We start from the raw sequence: 27,037 nt of genomic DNA, 5'->3' as shown, positions 1-27,037 counted from the left end.
GGGAGTCAGAGTGTCACGTAAATAGCTCCCCAATTGCCAATCACAGTGCATAGCACGTCTACATTGCACTGCAGAGCAAACTAACACTACATGTAGGTACTCCCTGGTTAGTACAATGTGCACATCAACTGGTCATGCGGACAACACAACCAACTAAAAAGCCAGCACTGTTTGACAAGGATAACGTTTTCACATTTGATCGATGGCATTCAGAATCAAACTGGCACAGATACAAATCATCATGCTACACACACTGAGCAATGTACAATGTATGTGGTCATAGTACTTCAAATCATGGCATCGAGAATAGAAGCGGTCAAAACTAATTTCCGGACTGGAGCTAAAGCAAAAAAAAGGTTGCACTTGGATTCTAAATATTAGTGAAATAAAAATCAGAGTTGACGTAGGTGTTAAAACAGGACCACCGGAGGGGAGAGATGGAGGGAGGGAGAGAGAGTGAGTGGGAAGGAGGGGGGGGGGGGGGGGGGGGGGGGTCCGAGAAGGAGCAGGAGGAGAGAGGGTGGTTTTTGTAACATGATTTGAAAAATAGTGCAGAGTGAAATGAAAGACTTTTTTTAAGGTCAGAAAAGGAAGGGCTAAAATCCGCTAAAATTCAAATAATCTTGTCGCATTCGGACAGCTAGTGCTTAAAACGTTCTAAAAGTCAGTTACAATCGACACGTCAAACAAAAACAAAGCGGTGACAGAAAAGGGTAAAAATTCGCCATGCAGGACAGCACGCCTAAATTGTACAGGTCTATCAAAGACGAGGATTAGAGATCAAACATATCCACATGACCCACACAATACAAATCTATTGCACAGCAATATTAGATGATATCACACACGCAGACAAGCACAAACACACACAAACACACACACACACACACACGCACATGCACACACACAGGGGCAGGCAATAAATAAAGAACGCTGCCCAGCTACGTACTCAACCCAGATGACGTGGAAGAACACACTTCCTTCCATCGCTTCTCGAAGAAATGGCGCATTGCGTGACCCGCACAGCCAACCTGGAAACAAACAGCAGACCAGCCATACAATCCACACGAGCATTGATACGAGCAAAGGTCAAAAGCAGGCTGGGCAGAATAGGCACACATTAAACGAGAGAGAGAGAGAGAGAGAGAGAGAGAGAGAGAGAGAGAGAGAGAGAGAGAGAGAGAGAGAGAGAGAGAGAGACAGAGAGAGAGAGAGAGAGAGAGAGAGAGAGAGAGAGAGAGAGAGAGAGAGAGAGAGAGAGAGGAGAGAGAGAGACTGAAGAGAGAAAGAAGGTGCGTAACAAGCAGTCTACATTACCCCTGTACAGGGGTACTATGGTATCTTTAAGCCTTTCCACATAAGGGGTCGTCCATAAATATCGAACTTTTTTCATAGTGATACAATGCCCCCCCCCCCCCCCAACAAAAAAAAGAGCAGCTCGGAAACACACACTGCCCAGTGGCAATCTTCTTCTGGCTATTTAACACACATGTATCATCTACAACCTTGCAATAATCAAGTGCAGAACTTGATTCAACAGTGTTACACACGCACACACACGCACACACACACACACACACACACACACACAACCACCACAAACACACATGCACGCAAGAAATGCACACACAGACACACATGACATGTGCACGCACACCCAGTCGCACATTACATTGATCACAAGCAGCAGGAGCAAGGCACACTACACTCCACCCACCTCCGAATCATCTTCGTTGTATGTTTGACAATTATCAAACACCAGACGGACGCTATTAGCAAATTCATCTCGAGACGAGAACCTACAGTGCAGAAGGGAACAAGGAGGCAATTGTAAACGAGAAAAAAGGTTGATAATAGAGGTACCGTAAGATATAATTACATGTATTAGAGGTAGCGAGAATATAGTTCCTTTCAAAAATAATAATCAAAGAGCCGAGTTACGATAAAGATCGAGCATACATTTACGTCTTCTTGCAGAAAGTTGGAGCACATATTCCGTTTTTACATTTACAATCACAGCAACATTCATGAACACTCAACTGTCAAGAAACATGCACTTACTTTCCATCTTTCAGTTTTTGCCGAATAGCACTGAAATCCATTGGTGCGTCAATGACTTTGTAGTAATCAGGAAACTGAACGTCAGGGCAAAGGAGACAAGTAGATCACAGAGATCACGGTTGACTGGTGCATGTCCAAGTCTACATTCATACATTTACACACCCGGCAGTAGTACATTGTACGCCAATCAAACCAGAGCTCAAGTGTGCCTGCCACAATGCAGGACGTGTGCGTCATGTGTGTCACTAGCAGTGTGTGTGTGTATGTGTGTGTGTGTGTGTGTGCGTGTATGTGTGTGTGTGTGTGTGTGTGTGTGCGTGCATGCGTGTGTGTGTGCGCTCACCTGCTTGCGGCTAACTGGCGCAAGGAACGGCCAACCGTCCTCGTGCTTCTCCAGCTCAGCCAACATAGGACGGCACGACGACAGGTCCTTTTTCTTGCCCTGACGAGTCATGTCATCTTCGTTTTGCCGACGCTGCTTGACCTGCTGAACATCACAGGGAAAAGACACAGTCACATGACCAACTATATACCCAACTGATACGCATTTATACATAGCAAGCGGCATGCAAAACGAGGAGCTTGAATTGCAAGCATACCCACAAAGCAGTAAACCTAGCAACACACTCCTTCTAACACAGCTGACACAAGAGAAAGAAACCATCGCCATCGAGCTAGTGGTCGGTGCCTGAGCGGGTAGCAACTAGGAGCATGCAGAACATTAACGTGTTAAAGCCAATGGGAGTCCCCAGCAAACGGAGCACAATGTTGGGCAAGTTAAAAACAAAACTCATTGTCCCACTACCATGCCAGAGCTCTCCAATACCACTGCCATTAAAATCAATGCGATGAAATGTAAAAATACCTTTTTGCATCCTGAGCAAGTCCAAGGGAGACGAGGCATTCTGTGAATGGCAAACACAGGACAAGAAATACAGCGGCAGATTACAAAACAAGCAAACCGCAAACCGTACTCTACTGCTAAGGGAACTAGCATGCGTCATTGTATGGTGTCACAGTCACATTTCCTAGAGCCGGAATACTCCATGCTCAACCCATGCTCGACCAACTAACTGCTTTAAAGTGTAGTAAAGCCAGTGTGCTGTGTGGTGGAATTGACAATGTCATTGCTATACCTCAACTACAGTGCTGCTGCTCAATGAAAACCCGTCGCCTGAGTAAAGTTTGCACACTACGCCCATTTTGCAGCCCAGTGTTCACATGTCTAGGTCTGCACAGCGCCCGGGACCTGCTGGACCCACGCGGTCGCATTTCATTGAGCAGCACAGTACATGATTGTACTTTGATTCTCCTCCTCTGCTGTAACAAAATAATGTGTGCTGGATTTCTTGTCCCTGATTTCATTGCACCACAATCGGCATGTTTGCTTCACAAATCCATACCTACACATGCCCCCCCCCCCCCCCACACACACACGTGCGCACGCACGCACACACACACACACACACACACACACACCATGTACACACACACACACACACAACCTTACTTTGTAAGCGGAGGAGCAAGACAGGAGAGGTGGTGTATCTTGTCACAAGTTCCACAGCACACCACATGGCCAGCGCCCTTGCCAGCACACGGCTCACACTCATGACCTCGTTCAGCCTGGCAGCCACAGACACAGAACATGGGAAACGCCCGCAAAGACTGACGACAATCCGAGAAACTCAAAGACAATGCTTAAAACTGCAAGGTGAGAATGCGTGCTGGTAGAAAGCACAAACTGGACTAGAGTATGAGTACAAAATGGACTGGAGTAAGGTCTGAGTACAAAACGGACTGGAGTAAAGGTTTGAGTACAAACTGACTAGTCTTGGGTCTTAGTAACTGGTTTACAGCACGCCAGAACTCACCATGAGCAAGCAGGCCCGGCAGAACCAATCACCTTCTGGCACCTTGGACAGCTTGGGCACACAGCAGTAGGTGTGATAGCCGTTCTCGCACTCGTCACAGAGCAGCAGCAGATCTTCGTTGTCACCCTTTCTACACTGCTGGCAATACTGTGTGAAATGTACGGCAATACAGTCACAGAACAAAACATTTAAAAAGAGGTTAGCTACGCGGACGGACACGGCATTGTCAATTTTATCAACCCCCTGCACTGCACTACACTGCTGGAGTCTGGTGAACACTACACTACACCGCACAGCAGAAGCAAGACCCGATAACGACGAATACTAGCACTCACTACTGTATTCGACCAAGATCTCCAGTACAAGTACTAACAAATAGTGAAAGCTTGAATGAGTGACAGCAGCAACATGCATCAATTATGACCTCCTCGCAAACAGCAGGTAAGAGAATGCCAGCCGGCCACCAAAAACTACTCAATGTAATATTTTGTTGGTGTCTGTTGTACTAATAATGGGTGGGGGGGGGGGGGGTAACATACCACTTTCATGATGGACTTCTCCCAGGCTACAGACGAGCAAAGCTGCCAGGCACATAGCTGTATGCGAGAGGCAGAGCCAGCGTTGTCAACACTGGACCGCCATGTAGCCAATGCCGGCGTGACATCACTGTCAAAACAAGCAAAGATCAAACCGACAGCAGACAAAAAGATGAGTGAAATGACAATCATAACTGACACAGGCAATTTCAGAAGTTTGATAAACACTTAACATACAGCACAGAAACTGAAATTCAACAACACAATGTCAATTTGACTCAATATGAGAGGCCCATATAGGTAGATGTACCTATCTTCTGACGTGTCTTTCGCTTTTGATACCATGCCTGCCTTTTTCCTGAATAGCACAACGACAAAGAAGCACACACCACACACACACACACACACACACATACACACACATACACACACACACACACACACACACACACACACACATACGTGCATTCGAGAAAGAGAGAGAAGTTAGCCTCTACCAATTGAGAAAATAAATCACAAACATCGCTCGCTCGCACCCCCCCCCCCCCCCCCCACACACACACACACACTGAATTGGTGGTTTCCCCGAACTGCACGTTCCTCTTGCGGTTGCACTATCAAAATCCCGTCATAGACCTGAAGCCCCTATCGTACTAGTCACACTGACACTGACACTGACACACACACGCACACACTCAAAGTCGACAATGACTTATTCTTACTTTTCCCGAAACGGAGGCTTCAAGTAACGACGATCAATCACACCTTCCAGCCGCAGCAGCTGCTCCCGAGCTTCCTTCAGCAACTCATCTAAGAGAGAAAAATAGCAGGGTGAGGGCATGCCAAACATTGCTTGCAAGGACGTCAACGGAAATACTTCAGGAACGAAAATATGACTAGTGTTGAGCGCAAGGTGAAAAGGCAACACACCTGCACCACACGGGTAGCACACACACACACACACACACACACACACACACACACACACACACACACACACACACACACACACACACACACACACACACACACACACACACACACACACACACACGCCATAACCCCTATTGCCTATACGGTCCCAGAGACAGTGTCGTCAAGCGCTTCCCGTATCTCACCTTCGTTCTTCATTGACTGTAGAGCATCAATCTTCTCCTTCTACATTGAGAAAAAAACACACACACACACACAAAACACACGGGGGAGAAGGCATATGAATGTTTGATATGCGCTGGTTTGCTGACCACAAGTGCAACCAATATCAGATTGCCAATGCAATGCACAAATGGAACAACCATACATCGTTCAAGATTAAGTTAGCAGCGACAATAGTCTCATGCAAAGAAAAATATTTGTACGAGCAGTTCACTATGTCATGTGACAACAATGTAGGTGAAGACTAACAATAATGTGAAGAAAACAAAAGAGCTTTCCAACCTCAGCAAGATAATTCAAACTCCAAAGGCTTTCTCAGCTTTCATGTCCTCCCTATTCCTACGTGTGGTGCTCATGCAAGCACAATGAGGATGCAGTTGATGGCAACAGACCCAACACATAGCGGGAAAACTACAATGAGAATGCACCATACTTACTTCAACTTCCTGCCCACCACTCTGCAGGTTAGCGTCGGTAACGCGCTGAGCAATGTCTAACAGTGATGCTGTCATCTCATCCAGACCTTGCCGACACTGGTCAACCAGCACGCTGGCCTCGTCTGCTGGCGTTGTGGCAGTCGTGCATCTACCAACTGAGAGTATATAGCGGGGAAAATAGCACACATCCGCATACATACATAACATACATACAGATATGCACAATTTAGTAGAAACCAATCACCTCCCGTCCACTCGTGAGCTATGTCTCTCCCAGTCTCCCCAGCAGGTTTTTACAGCAAGGGGCGGTGGGAATCAGATCAAGGCTGTCAAGTGCAGTACGATGTAAAAAAAAAGAGTAAATTCCTACCAGACTAAAATGAACAAAACCGGCAATGTGTCATTGTGTCATTGTCATTGTGTCATGTGCCATCCACAGTGAACAAAAGTGGCAGTGCTTGATACAACTGAATTGCACACACATCACGCCTAACATTACCATAGGCAAACAAATATTTTTGCGACTTACATGGTGCATTAGAGTCCTCAGGTGACTCGACTGGCTGCTCGCCAAGACCATCGATGTGTCTGTGCAGTGAAGGGCGCAGAATCTGCTCTCGCTGCCCTCTGAGTAATGGCGGGAAAGAGGTAAAATACAAAGTACGCAAGGCAGTTGACAGAGGGTGGTTGATCACACAACTAACAAATAAAAATATACAGCATTCATATCTCCTGCTGCAGCAAGTTTCCCTGGTGTGTAGAGTTATTTTAAAGTATTGTTCAAGTCCAGGAATGAGCGTGAAGGCAAGGCAATTACCAGACAACAATCCAGACAGTAGTACTCCATGTACGATACATACGATACATAGAGTACTACTGTACCAGTGTTCTGCAGCGTACTACTGCTTTCAACACAAGTTGGCCACTAACCTTGGGTGCAGGGCGTCGACGAACTCCCTCATAGCAGGCGCACTATTTAAATGAAACCAGCCATGGATCACATCTACACGCAGAACAGCAGAAAAAAAGAAAAGATATTCACGTCCAAAATCGCAAAAAAACAAACAAACAAAAAACAAACATCACAACACAAAACACCACTACCAATACCAACCTGAGCAGTGTTTTTTTTTTGCTCACAATCCCTAGACCCGCAGCAAAAGGCCATGAAAGCATGGGAAAGTGCACGTCTGAATAGAGGACAGGCTAGAGCCGCTTTGGTTGGCTGGACTTATTCCAAAGGGGTATGCCCCAAGTCTATCTATATAGAGCTCTATCTAGCTACGATACCACCACACTATCTAGCACATATCTAAGATGCCCTTCCCTCTCCCCCCCCCCCCCCCCCCCCCCCACCACCACACACACCCTCGATATGCATGTCACTGTCAGCATGAGTGTCAGCCACAACCACTATCTGCGGCCCTACACGCCCGCAGCTAGCAGATCTACTCAGATGAGCTGACCTGCATACAAAAAGATCACGGTGTAAAATCAGACTGCAGAGTATGGAGTATCAGCATGTGATCAGCGACTGACTAGTACTAGTACTTTATGGGGCCCCCAGAACCTGGACATTCCGACTTTGATAGGCTGAGTATGACTTACCTGGGCTGAGCGAGTGTACATCCAGTGTTTCCTGCAAGTGCTCTGGTACATCGTCAACACTGACTGTGGTAGCGACGGACTTGACAGGCGAGTCTCCACCAGCAACACTGCCCTCGGATGCATTAGCATTGGCCATAGTTGGAGTGGCTGGCTGGGCAGTGACAGGACACGCCGATGCAGAGCTACTAGCAACAGTTGCCAATGTACTCGCTGCAGGTGACACACCCAGCCATGATGACGACTGGCTATTATACTGCGTGAATGAAGGCACGGGCAGGTTAGGTGTAGCGGCAGCAGCAGCAGTAGGGGCAGCGGAGTGGTTCACATGATGCAAGCCATCAGGCAAACCACTCCCATCAGCAACACCGGACGAGGGGTCTTCTTGCAGCCTTGCCATGTCCTCTGTGCGGGCATCATCCGCTTCCCATAGCTTCTGCGTCTCTGCCAACCTCTGACGTTCCAGCTCCAGGAAGCTGGCCCTCTTCGTTGGTTTGGCCTCCTACAGAACACCAAACAAAGCACATGTATAGCTTTTGGACTCAGATGGACAGCCATGGAAATTTATAACTATTGCCGTATTGGCCCTCTCACACGAGTCACAGAGCACTACGTGTCTGATTAAGTTGTTACTATACCTTGAGCGCAGCGAAAGTGAAGGGTGCCCGTTGCTGACAGACACTGCACAGAACATCTAATCCCTCTTCTTCCTCTATGACCACACAACAATGCACTTGCACATGTGGACCAATAGAGCTCGCAATACATGTACTTACGATGCGAGCACTGTGAGAAACCGGTGTGTTGGAAGCCGAGTCGGTAAAGCCAAAGCGAGCGGTTCCAGCGCATGGCTCGTTAGCTATGGTCTGTATGGTGCTAGACAGCGGGTCATGATCGAGGCCCTCCACGTAAACGTCCGCTTGACCGGGGAAGATCCAGTAGCGACGGAAATACCGATCGTGGCCGCATGGAGTGGTGCGAACCTGTCGCATTGCCGTGTTGTAACGATTGCGGAGACGGTTTTGCCACTATGGAAGTAGAACAAGGCAAAGGTGGGGAGAACACCAGTTTAAACTGATACACATGTGCTGCAGTGATGCTGTGCGAAGAGGACACTTACATAAAACATCATAACACCTGAAGTGTAATGAAGAAAGACGAAGTACCTGACCCATAACAGAAATATAAATTGATCCTGTTTACAGGCAATTCTATGTTGACTACACCACCACCACTGCTGCGCTCTGTGGCAGGAATCCAGCACGCACAAGGAGTATACGGCCCAGTGACAAATTTGTTCACTCACCTTCACACAGACAGCAATCTGTTCTTCGGCTGATTCTTTGGTTGAAACAACAAGTTCACCTTCAAACAGCTGGATATCGATGGCCTCGTTGTCTTCATCTTCCTCCGCATTGCCTTGATCTTCGCCCTCAGTGCTCGAACCATCATCGTCTTCATCTGACACATCTTCCTCCTCGTCATATTCATCATCTTCCTCATACTTGCTCGCCTTGTCATCTTCTGCTTCGATATCTCCAGAATGAGACCTCCTAGCAGCGCCTTCCTCGTTGGCGGATGAGTCATTGACGCCGTTAGCTCCAGCACCCGTGCCAGAATGGCTAGTACCAGCAGCGCTGCCACTACCGTGTCCATACATCTCCAGTGCCGTGGCGGGGAACTGGCTGAGGTCTGCCGTGCGCCGTGGGCGGCGCTGGCGAGCAAAGATCTTCTTGTACAACACACGGAGCCTGCAACGAGGTGTGCGAGTGTGCACGCACAGAGAAGCAGACAGACACAGACCAAATTCGCCACAGATCATGACTTGTGCGGATATTGGCTGCTACAATATAGTAGTGGTGAAACGAATACACCGAATATTCGAACGTTCGTTCGGTTTGTCACATTCGAACGAATATTTCTCATGGCGAATATTCGCTAACTGGGTGTGCACAGTTTACCGGGCGACTTCAAACTTCCGTAACTTCACGAATACTTGACCGAATCGCTTCATCGAAAGTTCCATCGGCATTAGAAAACTCTCAGCTGTCGTCTCGAAGCAACCCGGACACGATCCGAGGTCCTGGAATGGAGTTATGGCGGTCGAACAAAAAATCACGTCTTGAGGTGTTTTTTTAGCGTGTAAAATGCACTTCAGCTGGGAATTTTGTGAAAATTGACCTAGAAATGGTGGAGAAATCTGTGCCTTCGTTTGTCATGCCTAATAATAGTGACAATATCCAATAAAATGACTGATAGGAGGGCGTGTGATGTCATCCGTGTTAACGAAAGAATATTTGTTCGTTCGTTAAGCCAAAGAATATTCGGCTACTGGGTTTTAATATTCGTTTCACCACTACAATATAGGAATAGGCCACAATGAAATTGGGCATACAAAACATCTCTCATGCCCGAGTGTTGTAACTAACACCAAAAAAGTACTGAGCTGGTTAAAATTGACAAAAATCGCCATCGGATGGCATCAAATTCGAGTTAAATTCAGTTAGCCCAGCTGCACTGGGCAGCAGACCTAATCAACTGCTTACTTTCGCAGACGACATTCAACCTTCATCTTGTCTCGCTTCAAGTCAGCAGCTACTTCCAGCTGATGCTCAACATGTCTGAACACAAACACACATTCCAATTTATCAGAGTGTGGTCATAAAGACGAATCCGGCACACTGCATCTAATTCAAACAAACAACCTTGTTTATTCTCATTCTGGAAAAAAGAAGAAGAGCAGAAACGCAACTCGCTCCTCCATACATGTTTACAAACAACAATAGCTGTCCAAGGTAATGCAGCATGCTGCAATAACTCTGTAACTTACTGGGCAATGAAAGCTGAGCTGCAGATGTCGTTGACCAAAAACTCTAAAAGCCTTGCCTTCCAAGATGGACACAGGGCGCTGAGTGGAAACCGATCCAGTAGAGTAACAGCCTGAACAAATCGAGCAATGCCAGTAGCATGCAAAACGATCAATAGGCTGAAAAAGGCCAACATGGCAAAATCCTTATGAAAGAACGTTGAAAGGGTTAGGATCTGGCTTTCTCTACATCTGCTTATAGGTACATGCCTGCCATACACACATGTGCGTGTGTGTGTGTGTGTTTTTGAAGCGCTGCCTACCTCTCCCCTAACCTCTCTGACAGTACCTCCCTTTGGGGAGCGACGTGGCCATTTCTGGCAGCTGTCAATAGTAGTAGTAGTAGTGTGTGTGCATGTGCGTGCGTGGTGCGTGAGAGAGAGGGGGGGGGGGGGGAAGAGAAAGAGAGAGAGAGAGACAGAGAGTATGTGTGTGTGCATACGTGAGAGTGAGTGTGTGTGTATACGTGAGTGAGTGAGTGAGTGTGTGTGTGTGTCATATGGTGCAGTGGTATGTGCAGCGATTTCCAATCGATAGGTGGCTGGTTCGATTCCCGACGACTATGGTCACTTTCTTCTCTTTCTCAGACTCTTCCTGACTTTTCTTTCATTCTCCTGGGTGGTTACCAACAGCCAGTGCATGCCGGAGTATGTGGTGTGATGTGTGTGAAAACAAAAATGAAAGACCAAAAAGTAGGGATTCACTGGCCAAAAAAAGCCACTTCATAGCTGTGTGGTGTAGACCAGGCTGAATAGTGGCGGCCAATTATTCAGCCTTGCAAGCTGTTGAATGATGCAATCCCAGCACAAGCTGCTATGGCTTCTGCTGTAGCATCGCTATCATCGCCTCTGGCGATGGGCGTCCAATGGTCCAATGGTGTGTGTGTGTCACAGTGTGTGTGTGTGTGTGTGTGTGTGTGTGTGTGTGTGTGAGTGTGTGTGTGAGTGTGTGTGTGAGTGTGTGTGTGAGTGTGTGTGTGTGTGTGTGTGTGTGTGTGTGTGTGTGTGTGTGTGTGTGTGTGCGTGTGCGTGTGTGTGGTGTGTATGTGTGAGAGAGACAGAGAGAGAGAGGGAGAGTACATTTTGCATGTACACAAAAACACATACGTAAGGATACGTGCATGCACAGTGCGCATACACAGCGCAAACAGGTACACACCTCCTTGACTGCAGCAGCACAGCGACCACCAGCTGGTTGGTTGAGCTCATGAACAATGTACAGTCGCAGTACTTCACTCAGGTGTCCATAGCTGAGTTTGATAGTACTCAACGGCACTCCAAGAACATCATCAACCTGCAAGACATTACGGACATGGTAGCAAATGTACGAATCTTCAGTGATTTTTAAATAGAGTTGCTAGTCAAACAAGGGCACCTTGCTCATTTCATAAGACTAACCAACATAATGATATACATGCACTTCAATCAAATACAGGGAGCTAGGAGAACTTCTTCTGATCCCAGTTGGATATGAAAGACAACTGCAAAATAATAATAATATAAAAACTTATTTTAAAGAGAAGGTAGCTGCATGCCCATCATCCGAGAACTTCTGGACCGACCAGATAACCCACCCCACAGGTTCTACGCCAGAGGAACGATTATAAAGACATTAGAAGACATGCACCCCTCACCATCTGAGCTGATGCCATTTCGTCACCAAGAAGGACAGTGAGCAGCTGTTCGATGAGGCGCAAGAAATCGTCCACGAGCTCCTTCTGAGTGACGTACTTCATCAAGTCGGCAAGATCGGGAATGTAGCCATCCGCAAATTCTACAAAAATCGAAGGAGTAAAAGCATATCTCAAAAGATACATGTGCATGTCTGACATAACGATGTGGGTGCATGTACCCACCAATTTCTGCAATGTAGTCACATGTTCCTCTTTGTCCATCACATCATCTTCTTCGGCATACATGTACAATAAAGCCGTTAGGAAATATCAACCCAGTTGGTCCTGTTGATCGCTATCCTCAAAATGAACGGATGTGATTATAATTCTGGAATACCTTTAAAAATAACAACTTTTTAGGGGGCAAAGTAAAGCGTCACTTGTGTTGCAGAAACAGGCCATGGTCAACACCCGACAAATATCACCTCAAGCATGTGTATCCAGATGATTGCATGGAAGCATACGCCAATCGACTTCAGGGTGTGTTCCCTCCAGCAGCTTACCAAGTTCTAGAACCGAGGAGTAGTCCTGCAGAAATTGAGACACTGTCAGCAGCATGCCAAATTCTCTGCTGTGAACCGGGGTTTCCAGACGTTGCAGTTTAGGAAGCTCCTGATAACAAGATGCCAACACATAATGGACAAATACAGAGAATTCTAAACTAGCGGAAAACTAGATGTTGACAGAAACGAGGATCAGTTCCTCTAAAGCAACAAACTGCCATATCAGTACTCTTCCTTATACGATTCCACAGTGACATAAATCTAGAACTTACAGCTCCACCACAGACAAGTAGATCTTCACCCGGACGACGCAGAGAACGCTCAAGCTCCTCTTGCCGTCGCCTTTCCTCCTGCATGATAAACATGAGAAATGTAAAACAGCCCGAAGAACTGCTGGAGTCCCGAATGCAGCTACAGGTCTTGAATGCAACTGCGGGTCCTACATGCAGCTATATGCCTACTGCCTCTGTGCTATATGAACAGTATTCTTGTTCCACACGCACACAGCACTAGTAGATCAGTCCCGCAAGGACTGTGCATCCTTCAGCACACATTCAAACAACGTGCTAGCTCCATAATACAGCCCATTCTTGTCAGTGAAGCACCATGTAGCATAGTGTGCCAAATCTGCCATCTCCGATTTCAACTAAAAATATAAAACTGTACAGGCTCAGTTGAAATCGAAGTAGCAAAACATCCCATGGACAAAGTCAGGATCGTAAGAAGCAGGAGCATAACAATGTGTTGAATCGTGTCTTAAGATCCAAAGGTCTAGATCAGTACAAATAGGAGTGCATGACCTCGGTGTAACTCAATCTCCGCATAGCTAGCTGCTTCGACCTTGTTAGGCCTCATCCCTGGTATGTGCTAGCATCACTCTGCATTTTAAAAGTAGTAGACGAAGGGCTTGCTTATCGTACCTGCTTTTGTAGCTTGGCTGCAAGCCTCTGTTCACGAAGTTTCTCCCGTTCCTGTCAGAAACAAACCAAGAACACTTCATGAGCGCAGTTCCTTCACTTAAAGACCCTGGCATTCGGCCATGTAGGAGAGGGAAGCCGCTAGCATTGGACTAGAACACAGATGTGACTAATTACTGAACTACCAGAAAGCAGACAAATCCACCAAAGAGCACGGCAGAGTGAGGAGGGATGACCTGTGATTTTTCACCATACCATCACCATTATAGCTCAACAAACACAAGTACCCAGGGGAGGGAAGGACATGAAATTGACTACATATTGGACACGGGGACTTTCACAATACTGCCTCTCAGAAGCTTGCAACATACCTCTGCTCTCTTCTTTGCTTCTGACTCACGTCGCATGACCAACTCTAGACGGCGCTTCTCACGCTCCTGAAATATAAGACACATTAGAAAATAGCAAAACCCATAAACCTAGCATTGAAGGCTACACTATCTAGCAAACTGCTGCTAAGCTGCACCGGACAAGATCAAAATCATCATGGGCATCCATTACAGCTACCAAATCACACACCCTAAGCCATTGCCAAACAATACGTCTTGCCTACCTCTGCCCTGAATTGAGCCTCTTGCTGGCGTCGTAATATCAATTCCTGCCTTTTCATTTCTTTCTCCTGGAGTTGACGGAGTAGAGAAACCAGACATTCTTCACAGTGCAGAAACAAGGACACTGCTGGCAAAAATTTGACAATTTCATGTGAACAAAATACCACTTTACTACATCCTCCACCGTCACCACCATGCGCTCTTAGCCGAGCCACTAGCCGAATATTTTACTAACCAAAACACCATTACACTGCGCTCTTTAGCCGACTAGACCTTCCTGCACACAACCATCACCATTGCGAGGACACTTCCGTGGACGATATTGATAAACTCCTTCAGACAGCTGTTTCGCTAATACATAGCTCATCAGTGAAGGTAGATGTTGAACAAAACACCAGTCCAGTTTAATCGCACAACTACCAAAATCACAGCAGGAATACATCACCCAAAGAGTAAGCAATGGTCATACCTTCAAGATCTGCAGCCGTTTCATTTCTTTCTCCTGCATAGCAAATGCGAAAGAGTGAAGCAGAGCATATCAGTAAAAACCTCTTCCAGTGCAGTGTACAGGAAAACAGGAAAGAGGGAATTTAAACTTGAGAATCGTCATGCAGAAGATTATCCTGACCAGGTGTCACAATGCAACGGCATTGAACAGAGCATGCACATGCAGGTGAATTTACCTTTCTTAGCTCATCCCTCTTCATCTCACGTTCCTTTTGCGAGCGAGAAACAAATCACAGCACACAACATACAACAATGAATGCACAGTCAATAGGCAACCGCACGGTAAATACACGTACAAAGAAAGCGTCTGGAAGCGCTCGGCTCATGCGAAACCCTTAAATGCACAGACGGAAAAAACAAACATGGACACGCGTATCTGGACAGCATACCTGCTGGCGTTTTCTAGCTTCCTCGACACGGAGTCGCTCAGCTTCCACCCGTCGCTGTTGCTTTATCTACAGTCACCGTGTACATGATTGTAGAGAACAAAAACGGCAGTTCAAACACAACGGCAATGTAAGAGCCAGGCAGGACTGGGGATGCAAGAAAGTAAACCGGCTGAGAGTGCAGGCAGCTGCATTGACTAGTAAATCAAATAGGACAACCTAAACATGTACAACACATACCTCCTCAGCTTGTTGGATGCGCAGTGCCTTCTCCTGAATCTTCAGCTCGCGTTTCATTTGCTTCTCCTACACGTATGCACATGTGCACAAGCAAAGAAAGGGCAAGACGATAGAACTACTTGAATAAAGCTTTTAAAAAATCTGGATAGAGCAAAGTATGCCCAAGAAAGCATAGTTGCATTTTAGTAGCAATAAGAGGATGCCCTTGCAAGGCAAAGATATTTTTCGAAGTGCCTCACTGGTAACAAGTGGTTCTAGACTGCTCGTTCGCTTCCTGATTATGTAGTGGAGCGAATAATCGTTTGTGGAAATCTTGGCTCATTACAACACTACAGTATAGCAAATGCTACTCAGAAAATTAAACAATACCCATGGATTGACACACCAGATTACAGTCAGACCTCGCTTTAAACCGCACACATCCGTTTTCCACAAAAAATATCCGGATAGGCGAGGGAACCGGATAATCGAACACCGGTTATGTTGGATGCATCACGTATGCTGCAAATCTGTAACCAGCCATTTTCTTTCGGATGGCGAGGGATCCGGATAAAAGAGGACCGGATAAGCGAGGTCTGATTGTACTGCAACGTAAGATGCAAACTGGCATCGAAGCACATGACCACCAATCTTCTGTTGTCCAAACAAGACTAACCTCTTGCTTCCGGCGCTTGACTTCTTCTTTGAGACGTATTTTCTCAGCTACTTTCACTGCAGTGACAGGAGAAAATCAAAAGAAGTCCGATGATAAATGTACCAAAATACTAAATAAAAGAAGACACCTCACACGACATCATACATTAGGATCATGCAGGGCATATAATATCAGCAGTGTGCAAAAGTTGATCACGCTCCTCAGCTGCCGTTATCACTATAATGTCACAAAGCACAGCATATAAGCTCAGGTCCTTACATTGTTTTCGTCGGAGCGCTGTCATCTTCTTGCCACGGCCCTTTGGCTCAGCTAAGGGACAGCGCAGAAAAAATGAAAAAGGTTTAACCCCAGGGCAATGGTGTCAAAAGAGCACTAGTACAAATGATATAGTTGCATTTCGTCACAGCTCCCTGACACACCCGATTAAGTGAGAGCAAAATGAACAATAGCAAATCAAAACACACAGCCGCACTAAGTCCTTCGCTACACAAAAAATTTCAATCTTTCCAAACGTTCCATCATCAGGGAAACGGTGCACTGGTGACTCCGTGAATAAAGCGTACAATATAACCAACTACATGTAGTTACAAAAACGAGATAACATAACAAAGATACCATTTCAGTGCTAAGAACTTGGGCCAATGATGCCTACAATATCTCACAAACGCCGAGAGAACTTCCATAAAAGATGTCACAATTCTTATCTAACAATGTAAAGTGTCTCAGCTTGCACTATCTCAAGTCAGGTGTTAAAGAGTTAGCATGAAGTGAATGTCTCAGCTTGTGTGATCCCGAATCAGGCTACACACACACACACACACACACACACACACACACACACACACACACACACACACACACACACACGTGCACACACACACACATGCACACACGCGCGCACACACACACACGCACAAGCACACACACACACACACACACACACACACACACACACATGTGCGCACACACACGTCCACACACATGCAAGAACACATGAACGCATGCACCATCCCACCAGGCTTACCTTTTCCCTTTCGCCCATACTTCTTCACAGGCACCCTCTTCGTGCTGCCCCTTGCCGCAGCTATACTACCCTTTGCTGATGCTGAGCTGTGCCTAGCAGACAGCGCACCACTCCTTGCCGTGCTGCTTCTTGGCACCGCCGCAACAGCAGGGGCAGCAACAGGTGCACTCACGGAGGTGGCGGCAGAATGAGCTTTAGGGTGTTTCCAACGGCGATCTGCGATTAGCTGCCGCTCATTGACTTCTCTAGGTGTCAACTTGACAAGCTCCCTTTCTCCCTGTATGATGACAAAGCAACATACAGTCAGACCTCGCTTATCCGGTCCTCTTTTATCCGGATCCCTCGCCATCCGGAAGAAAATAGCTGGTTACATATCTTCAGCATACGTGATGCATCCAACATAAACGGTGTTCGGTTATCCGGTTCCCTCACCTATCCGGATATTTTTGTGGAAAACAGATGTGTGCGGTTAAGCGAGGTTCGACTGTAATAATATCAACAAAGACATGATACCTGAGCAGCCACTTCCCAATTCAACAGAAAGCATATGATATTGCATACTTAGAGCACCATACAATCAAATGAATATGCACAGGAGAGAGAGAGAGAGAGAGAGAGAGAGAGAGAGAGAGAGAGAGAGAGAGAGAGAGAGAGAGAGAGAGAGAGAGAGAGAGAGAGAGAGAGAGAGAGAGAGAGAGAGAGAGAGAGAGAGAGAGAGAGAGAGAGAGAGAGAGAGAGAGAGAGAGAGAGAGAGAGAGAGAGAGAGAGAGAGAGAGAGAGAGAGAGAGAGAGAGAGAGAGAGAGAAAGAGAGAGTATATAGTGCACTACTTACCTGAACTTTCTCATGGAATTCTCCCACCATGAGCTTCGTACTAAAGCTGAAATTACTGATGTTTAAATTAGAAATACCATTGGCATCCAGGTACTGCAGAAAACAGACAATATGAAGACAGGATTTTTTTAAGCTCACAAAGATGATGATGAGAGAGAGAGAGATAGGAGAGGGGAGCAGTACCAAGGATTCATTCCAGCTTGGTTGAATACAATTGTGCACATACACGAATCGGATACTGACGGATAGTGCATTTTTTTTGGTAAACGCTACCGTGTATGTACCGTAAAGTACCATTGATCCGCCCCCTCTCTAATTCCCGCCCCCTGTCGATTTTCTCCTTGTGAAGCGACTTCGGCGTATATAACGAAATACGATGTTGAACCGACGCATGCACTGCTGTACACAATACGTGCCAATCCAGGATGAATATGTGCACAATTCAGCACATCGAGTCTGATCCTCCACATTGTTGTTCATCGTACTGCACTTGACAGCCTTGATCTAATTCCCGCCCCCTGCCGAAAAACCAGCTGGGAAGCGACATGGCGTGGGGGGCGGATCAACGGTATTTTACGGTACTTCAAGTGGTTTCTTTGCTGCCATTCCATTCTTGCACTGAATTACCACGCTGCCATGGAAGCCAGAAAAAACTTACCCGTTGGACCTCCGGGTAAGTTCGGAGTTTCTTTCCGCACGGTGAAAAGTAGAACACATCGCCACGCATCGCACCGCGAAATTTCGGCCTCAGACGAGTATCACGTTTCCAGCTATAAACCATAGTCAGAAGATAACAAGAACAAGAAAATTTAATATTAAAACCAATAGCAAGGTGAGATGGAAATCTGGCTCATGAAAAGCCTACATACCAAATGCCAGGATATTTACACCAATCTGCCGGGACCAGCCGAAGCTGTTACTAACAACTACAGCCCAACTAAAATACCTTTTACACACACTGAACAGCATGCAGCAATGGTTGTGAGCAAAGACAGTGGATGTTCCTCAGACTGTATACACTGGCCAAAATATCAACAGGAGACACCGGTTGGCCAGCCAGAATTATGTACGCCAAGATTCAATCGAGCGACCTTGGAAATCAAACCATTTCGGTCGGTAGCGCAGGTGGTCAGATTTACAAGGTTCCACTTTACACCAAGAACAAATGTCAAACACAAAGGGTGGACTCTAACCACTTTGCCATTACTCACCCATAGCTAAGAGGAACCTTTACAGCCGTCTCATCCACTTGACGACGCCGACCTATGGAAAAGCAGCACAAACAGCAGTGCACGCCATCATCTAGGGCCTGTGTGTGCGTGTGCACATAAGCGTGTAGGTGAGCGTGTGTGTGTGTGTGTGCGTGTGCACATAAGCGTGTAGGTGAGCGTGTGTGTGTGTGTGTGTGTGCAACTGTACAGAGCGGAGCATGATCATACCGTATGAGATCCATCACGTACAGTACAGTTACAGCATATGCAGTAGCTATACGCCGTCTTTCCTCTCCTACCCTCTGTACAGTTAGCTGCCTGTATTTCACCCACCAGCAACCCCAACCCCGACACATATGAATACAACGACTTGCAGTGCTATCTATTTTCACAGAGAACAGGAAAGCAGGAATCAAGCCGGGGGAAATTCCAGACCCAAGCCCTGTGCCCAGGATCACACAATGTCATAATTTGCGCAGTACACAGGCATCATACAGTTCTATAGTAGAAGGTGCAGCAATATCCCATCGGAATTGGTTGTTTGGGCCGCTTTGTTGTTGGTTTGCTGAACGAGACTGGCTAAAGAGCAAATGCAGCAATGTGTTGCACATATTCGTAAAGTTAAAACAGTACTACAGATCCGCGTACCAGGCAGGTCAAGAACTGCGTTTCCGCTCCTACGCGACGCCACCACACCATGATCCTATTCATTGCTATTTACTGCTATTCTATCATTATCCGTATCATTGTCTTACCGGCTGGATTAGCGGGACTAACGATAGGTACCACGGTTGGCTTCAGTGGAGGCGGTTCAGCATCAGAAGACACAGCAGATGTGTCTGAAGACGAAGCATTCGAACCACTGCAAGTTCCCGTGGCCTGGCCATCATCATCTTCGTCTCCATCACTGCTGCTGCTGCCGCTGCCGCTACCACTGCTGCTGCTGCCATCACTTTCACTGGAAGAGCTGCTGTCACTGGACGAACTACCATCACTGTCACTATCACTGTCGCTAGATGAGCTGCCTTCAGATCCATCACCATTCTCATCACTGCTCCCACTGCCATCGCTGTCGTTGCTATCATCAACCTCATCCACACCATCATCACTAGACTCATGCATAAGAACGGCAGCCGATGAGACCTTCGACACGGCTGCTGCACTGCGTGCTGGTCGTGCCAGGGATGGCCTTACCATGGATGGCCTTGGCTGGGGTGGCCTTGCCTGGGATGGCCTCATCAGGGATGGTCGTGCCGGGGATGGTCGTGCCGGGGATGGTCGTGCCGGGGATGGTCGTGCCTGGGATGGTCGTGCCTGGGATGGTCGTGCCGGGGATGGTCGGGCCTGGGATGGTCGTGCAGCAGTTGAGGCAGTTGACCGTGCAGCAGCTGAGGCAGTCGACCGCGCAGCAGTTGAGGCAGTCGATCGTGCTGGGGTCGGCTGTGCGGTTGATGGCCGTGCTGCAGACGGACGAGCTGCAGATGGCCGGGCTTTTCGCGGACGCTGGGCAAGGTGCTTTGACTGCAGTGGCGGCACCGGCGGTGGACTTTGTTTCTTCCGTGCCACCAGAGTAGGCGTGGTGATAGGCAGGCCATATCCACCACGCGGATCAAAATGACTAGATGTGCTACTGCTGTGCTCACTGGCAGACTCCTCTTCTTCGCTACTGTCATTACTGGTTGTACCACCGCCGTTGTTGTCTTTGTCCTCCTCCTCACTGCTAGAAGCGGCGGCACTTCCGTCACAATCATTCTGATTATCACTAACATGAGTGTATCTGTTGCTTCGCTGCTGCTGTTGGCGCTGCTGGTATAGCGGTGGCCGACGCTGCTGCTGCTGCTGGTGTTGCTGCTGTTGTTGCTGCTGCTGCTGTATTCTTGATTGTGAACTGCTAGTAGCAATACCTGTGTTGACATTGGGTGCTACAGAATCAACTGCAGCAGAGCTTGAAGCAGAACTTTCGGTGTAGCTCGAGGTACTGGCCACCGAGCCTTGCGAAAGTGATGACATGAGCGGTGGGCAGTCTCCAATGTCATCATCTCTAAACGACAGATTCTTGTTGTCATCAGTGTGTGCATTGCTTATGGTGGCGACGCTAGTTTGGCAACTGTTTGTCGATAGAGGACAAGTGACAGGAGTGAATGCACTGGAGACACTGCTATGCTTCGTCGTTTCATATCTACTACTTGCACTGGTAGAACCATTGGCTGGCAAGCTCTTCAACCGGTGATCACCTGGACCAGGGCCATCTGCACTACCACGACTATCACCGAGCTCATATCGAGGTCGCTTTGGCGCACGTCGGTCATCCGGGCTTCTACTGCGACTTCTCAGCTGACTGGCACTGGAGAGACTCCTTGCACTGCCGTGACGTACCGGCGACGAATCCACTGGCTCCGCGTAGACCGGACCAGACACTAAACTAGCACTACCACTGTGGCTGGAGGCACTCATCGGTGCACGGTTTTCCAGCATATAGTGAGGAGGACTGGCCATTGCAAACACAGCACCATGGCCGGCTGCCGCAGGGTGAACCTGTGCGTACAGAGCATGTGATTGCTGCGGCTGTGGCTGCTGTTGAGACGGCTGCTGCTGCTGCTGCTGCTGAACAACAGCTGTGGCTGAGCCGGCTGGCGTTTGCACAAACACACTGCTATTGGTCGCTGGCGCAGCTCCAGCGGGCTGCCACGCCACCGCCGGTGCTGCCGCCTGCAAGACCGAGCCCTGCGGCCACCACTGTGTATTCACGGGCATGGCGTAAGTGCCCGCCTGATACTGCACAGCTCCATGACCTGGGTTGCCATCCACTGGCTGGACTGCTTGTGGAGCAGCAGCAGCATTAGGAGCTGCTGCACTTGGGGTAGCAGCATACACAGGCTGATAAACTACCCCACCAGTGCCAGCTGGAACATTGCCACCTCGGGGGCCATGGATCATAGCTGATGAGTCTGCAGACGAAGACCAGAAAACACCAATCGAAAACTCGCACCCGAGGCAAGCAGCCTAACCGAAAATTATTGTACTCACCTTGAGGATTATAGTACTGATTTGGTCCGCCAAAGTGATTCATTCTTTTTGCAATTTCTTCGATTCGTTGGTCTTTCCAATACCAAGGACCGAGCTACATCGTCTCCTTCCGTATCCAGCAGGAGAACTACCGTCTTTGTTCCCAGGAGAAACGGAGAATAACGTTAGCCCAGACCCGAGAACTCGGCTAAAAGGCCAACAATTCCATGAAGCAAACAGAACAGCGTCAGAAATAATGAAAATTGAGGTTTGGGCTTCGAATATAGGTCAAAAACAGCTCGATCCAGCGGAACGAACAACAACTTCAGCAAAGAAGATGGCATCTCCAAAGAATAAGCGCAAGACAATCGTTCTAGTTGCCAGCACGCAGCTAGCCGAGCAGATATGGAGAGTGACGGTAAACATTCTACAACTCAACTGTGCAGCCTTGTGGCTGCACGAGTGCCAACTCATCTCAGGCAAGCCTGCCTGCTGAGTGGGTTTTTCACGCAAATGGGAATTTGGTGACACAGAACGCTACCGTACATGATCTTGGTACGGTAGAGTGACATATGCGCACACAAACTTGCCATCCTCAGCTGCAGCGTCCTATCATGTCATGTCAAAAATCTATGCACGGAGACCCTACTCGAAAGTCGGTTTCGTGAAGTGGCTAGGAAGATCGACCCAACTGAGCTCATGAGGTAGATTTGATGTGTGATGATCGTGATGTTGGTGGTATGGCAGGTAAGGGAGTACTGTAGTCTACTTGTCTGTACTGTATGTACTAGTAGTTCTAGATCAACCCTATCGCCGTACTGGCTGCCAGTAGGTCTACCACACATGTAGTAGGTGGTACTTAGTAGTTGACTAACTATTATTGTAATACTGGTATTCAAAACGGTTACTTTTCTTACAACTTCGACGGACCGATCGGTTGGGTAGCTGGGTCGCCGCTGTGAAGGATTTTGCTCAAGACGAAGTACAGTGTATGAGGGTGAAACCGACTAAGAGACCACTGCGAAGCGTGCCATGGCGCCAGGACATAGTCAGTTGGCCGGTTTCTCAAAAAGTGCTCGTTTCTGATTTCCTGTGTCGATTTGAGTCCAACATTTCGTGGGTGGTTGGACGTGTTGGAGATCGGCAGGGCAAACAATTTCGCGCTTGGGTGCCTTTTCTGCGTTGGGGCTGAAGGGAGTTACGGCGACTTGTTTGAATACGAAGACGAACACTGTGCAAATAGCGCATGCTCAAAACACGCATATGCGAATTCTGCGCAAGTGAAAAGGATGATGACGTCCGCCCACGACTAATTTCAAACTTACTTGACTGGTTCGACAATTGTGTTTTTGCTTTCATCCAATGCCGATCGCATGGCCTCTCTAAGTTTCTTTGCCGATCTGTCCGACAACCTAGACAGGTAGATGGCAGATAAGAAGGTGCAAGTGTTTATGATTCCTGTTGTTAGTTGTCTTGTTCGACATGGCAGACGATTTGGGGCTGGAAACTGTTTCCTTGGCGAAAGCTTCAGGTGAAGGAGTGAAATGCATTTGTCACAACCCGAATTTTCCTGCTCATCAGCCTCTCAAGCGCTTGACGGAGACTACCTGGACTACCCTATGGAATGCAGCTGAGACGAAGAGAGATGACACTTGGATGTCGATCGGAAATCTTGATAGAGAAACTTGCGGCGAAGTTCTATACCACAAAGCCTGCTACAAGTGGTACACAAACAAAAAGACTTTGAAGAAGACAACCGTTGCTGAGTCTGTCCGGCCCGTCGAGGCTGTTGGTGGCGACGAAGGCAGTGAAGGTGATGCCGGGGGGGATGATGATGATGACAGTGATGACAGCGAGCCTGAGCAAAGAGATGTTGAGCCCCCCAAAAAGCGGACCCGTTCCAGTGGGAGCCAGACAGATTTAAATTTGTGCCTATTCTGCCAGCACCTGTCAAAAAGAAGAAGTGGGAAAAAGGAGCCACTGACCCAATGCATATCGTTCAGTGCGAGCAATAACATCGTCAATGCTGCAACAATTCGCAGTGACTCGCGGGTCTTGAGGGAGGTGTCTGGTGGAGATGCAATCGCCAGGGAAATCAAGTATCACGCTTGTGCCTGGCCAACTACACTCGCAAGAGGACACTCGAGGGCCTGACGAAGCCCACAGTGTCCACTACAGCACCGTCCCTGGGTCATACTGACAGCTTTGGTGCAGCATTTGCCCAGCTGGCCATGTCCGTGCAGACACTTGTCCTATCTCAAAGTAAGGTAGACGTCGGTGCTTGAATTCTGCGGCCTGACCAGCCATGTCCAAGGAACTGGAAATTCCATGAAAAATGGTGCCAACAAGGAGGAGCTCATGCAGTTCCTCTTCAACCACTGGAAATCTGCAGAGTGCGCACAGCTGCTGCAAGGGGGATGCGTTGTCATAACAGTCCGGGACATGGCCTACCTCCTGAAGGCCAACGGTGACCACGTAGCGTATGAAGAGGTGCCAAACCTCCGGTCAACACAGGAGGAGGCCGACACGCGGATGCTGCTTCATGCCTACCATGCAAGTGCAGACTACTCGACAGGACTGGTCATTCGGTCACCCGACACCGACGTCCTCGTTTTGTGCATTGCTCTAGCGTCCAGTATTCCAGCCCGATTGCTGTTTGAGACTGGCAGACGGGCAGCCTCACGCATCGTGGACATCTCTGCTGTCGCTGAAAAGCTGGGAGCACAGGTGTGTTCAGCTTTGCTTGGCCTCCATGCGGTCACTGGCTGCGACAGCACCAGCTCCTTCTACCGAATAGGAAAGAAGAAGGCGTGGAAAGTCCTTAAGAGCAAGCAAAGCCACCAGATTGCGTTAGCACACATGGGCGACAATTTCGTGCTGCCAGTCAACCTCCAGAAGGAAGTGGAGAAGTATGTCTGCCACCTTTACGGTCACCCTGAACTCGAGAGCATCAACGAGGCCAGGTACAAGGCGTTCTGCTCTCGGTCCCCACCCCCTGCTCAGCTCCCACCATGCGCCGATAGCTTGGAGCAGCACGTCAAACGGGCCAACTACCAGGCTGGTGTGTGGAAACGGGCACTGGTCGCATCCCCAGACCTACCCAGCATCAGTGATCATGGATGGAGGGTAGACGACTCTAATGTCATGATCATGTGGGGTCTTCTTCCTCCTGCACCACCAGAGCTGATGGCGATCATCCGGTGTGCCTGCGCCACTGGATGTTCAACGCGCCGGTGCTCATGCCTACAGTCCTCCATTTCTTGCACCGATGCATGCCAATGCAGTTCCTGCGCGAATCCGCACAATGCTGTGTCCGAAGTGCTTGCAGCACCTACACTTCATGGAGACAATGAAGACAGTGCTGATGATGAAGATGGTCAAACTGATGATGTTGACAACCCCTCCCACGAGATCGCGGAATAACTGCTGAACATCAGCTTTCCATGGATTTCTGGTCACGGTAAGGCCTGTTTGATTTCCCTAAGTATGTTTCAAGTGTGAATGTTAGTCAAGTGTCAGGTAGTTACTTGTAAGTTTTTCATGGCTGTGTGTTGTGCATGATTGTACACTGTTGGTCCAAGCAAGGTAGCTTCCATGTAAAACATACTGTAAGATAGTCTACATCAGGATATGTGTGCATAGCCTTCCATAGTACATAGAAGTATCACGCCATCACAGATCTTCTGCGTGAACGCGTTCTGTGCCTGGCAGATGTTTCCTTTGGTGCTGAGACAGGTCATGTATTTGTGTGTGTTGGCTTACAGTGTTTACACCGGGGAAGTGAGCTGCGTTCAACCAAGTGTAGCTGGCAGTCCCCAACAGAACATTCCAGGTCAACCACTTCCATCGTGCTTTTCGACAGCGCGCCTCAGTATGTTCGCTGTGCACTTGTACCTGGTCATGTTCCATGCTATTTCTACTGTTTGCCTGTACAGGTTATGCCAGCATACTTACTAGTCCTACCGATACTGTCACTGCAAGTAACTAGGTTATAAGTCACCCGTGCACGACAACCTAGTATAGCAGTCACTGACTCCTCTCTCCACAGTGAATGGCTACACTGCATTGCCTAGACGCATCCCAAAGCCTCTCATTGTGTATTCATATTATTTCTAATGCTCGGGTTTTCTCTTGTCTGTCCCCGGGGAAAATTGCGATTCCGCGGCCGCGTTTTTTTCCGCGTTTTTTGCGATTTTTTAAAAGACCACGTTTTCCGCGATTTTCCCGCGTTTTTTGAACTTTTTTGTTGCACTACGCGCACTACACGTACAGACCAGTACACTGTTCGGTCAGCAACGTCTCATCTTGGCGGCTTTTTACTCAAATATGACGAGTGCTTACACCAGAGACTTGTAACTGATTGATTTCACTACATACTCACTGAAAATTGCCGCACATCAATATTATTCACCGCATATTTACCGCAAATTCACTGCAAATTATGCCGTATTATGCCGCGTTTTTCCCCGCGTTTTTTGCGATTTTTTTCCGCAATTTTCCCCGGGGACAGTCTTGTGACCCGCGACGCCAGGCATGAAGTCATGCTCCTTGCTATATACATGTATCTCGCGGCCGTAACTTGTTAACAGAGTGTTACTGACACTCAGTGCCAACTGCTGCAATTGCAGCTCAAATGCAAACACTGTATGTGTACGTGTTGCTGCGCATTGGTCTCTGCCTTGAGAATTCTTATCATTTTGGTGTATTTTTAATAACAGGCGTGGACCATCCCGTGATTTCTTAGGTGCCGGTTTTAAACATTTGCTGTGTACTTTTTATAATCACCAAATGTCCCATGACTGAGGACACCTATGATATCAAGAACAGTGTACTAAGACACTTGCTTATCTGAGGTAGACAGGCTTGATTGTGTTATAACGAGATGAATGTTTGATGGCAGTAAGGCGGTTTCCAACTGTACTTCGTGATTTGCCGATT

The 27,037-nt window shown here is 47.9% G+C and overlaps 2 protein-coding genes across 3 annotated transcripts; one reads left to right on the top strand and one right to left on the bottom strand.

Moving 5' to 3' along the window:
- Positions 1–168: 168 nt before the first annotated feature.
- LOC135815284 (bromodomain adjacent to zinc finger domain protein 2B-like) lies at positions 169–22,634 on the bottom strand. 2 transcript variants are annotated; one of them, XM_065328560.1, is made up of 38 exons: positions 22,121–22,634; positions 19,849–22,041; positions 19,094–19,145; positions 18,541–18,652; positions 17,883–17,975; positions 17,050–17,326; positions 16,284–16,334; positions 16,026–16,081; positions 15,371–15,436; positions 15,134–15,199; positions 14,921–14,953; positions 14,707–14,739; positions 14,240–14,305; positions 13,998–14,063; positions 13,630–13,680; positions 12,982–13,059; positions 12,710–12,818; positions 12,168–12,307; positions 11,693–11,827; positions 10,499–10,608; positions 10,215–10,289; positions 8,975–9,419; positions 8,445–8,696; positions 7,672–8,170; positions 6,994–7,066; positions 6,593–6,690; positions 6,064–6,218; positions 5,590–5,629; positions 5,194–5,281; positions 4,782–4,829; positions 4,475–4,601; positions 3,936–4,082; positions 3,572–3,687; positions 2,927–2,966; positions 2,405–2,545; positions 2,062–2,135; positions 1,718–1,799; positions 169–1,031 (listed from the first exon to the last, which is right to left on the bottom strand). In XM_065328560.1, exons 1-38 carry the CDS (start codon positions 22,161–22,163, stop codon positions 942–944), a joined length of 6,420 nt encoding a protein of 2,139 aa, XP_065184632.1. In that variant the 5' UTR covers positions 22,164–22,634; the 3' UTR covers positions 169–941. The 2 variants fall into 2 exon arrangements, with proteins under 2 accessions (XP_065184632.1, XP_065184631.1); XM_065328559.1 differs by having other exon boundaries at positions 2,405–2,548; positions 22,121–22,633.
- A 1,257-nt stretch (positions 22,635–23,891) lies between these two features.
- On the top strand, positions 23,892–26,951 carry LOC135815285 (uncharacterized). Its single transcript, XM_065328562.1, has 2 exons — positions 23,892–25,559; positions 25,864–26,951. The coding sequence occupies exon 1, from the start codon at positions 24,428–24,430 to the stop codon at positions 25,520–25,522; it is 1,095 nt and encodes a 364-aa protein (XP_065184634.1). The 5' UTR covers positions 23,892–24,427; the 3' UTR covers positions 25,523–25,559; positions 25,864–26,951.
- The last annotated feature ends 86 nt before the right edge of the window (positions 26,952–27,037 follow it).

This window comes from Sycon ciliatum, chromosome 4 (assembly GCF_964019385.1).
Source record: "Sycon ciliatum chromosome 4, ocSycCili1.1, whole genome shotgun sequence".
NCBI classification, from domain to species: domain Eukaryota; kingdom Metazoa; phylum Porifera; class Calcarea; order Leucosolenida; family Sycettidae; genus Sycon; species Sycon ciliatum.
This window is presented reverse-complemented; position numbering and strand designations above follow the sequence as displayed.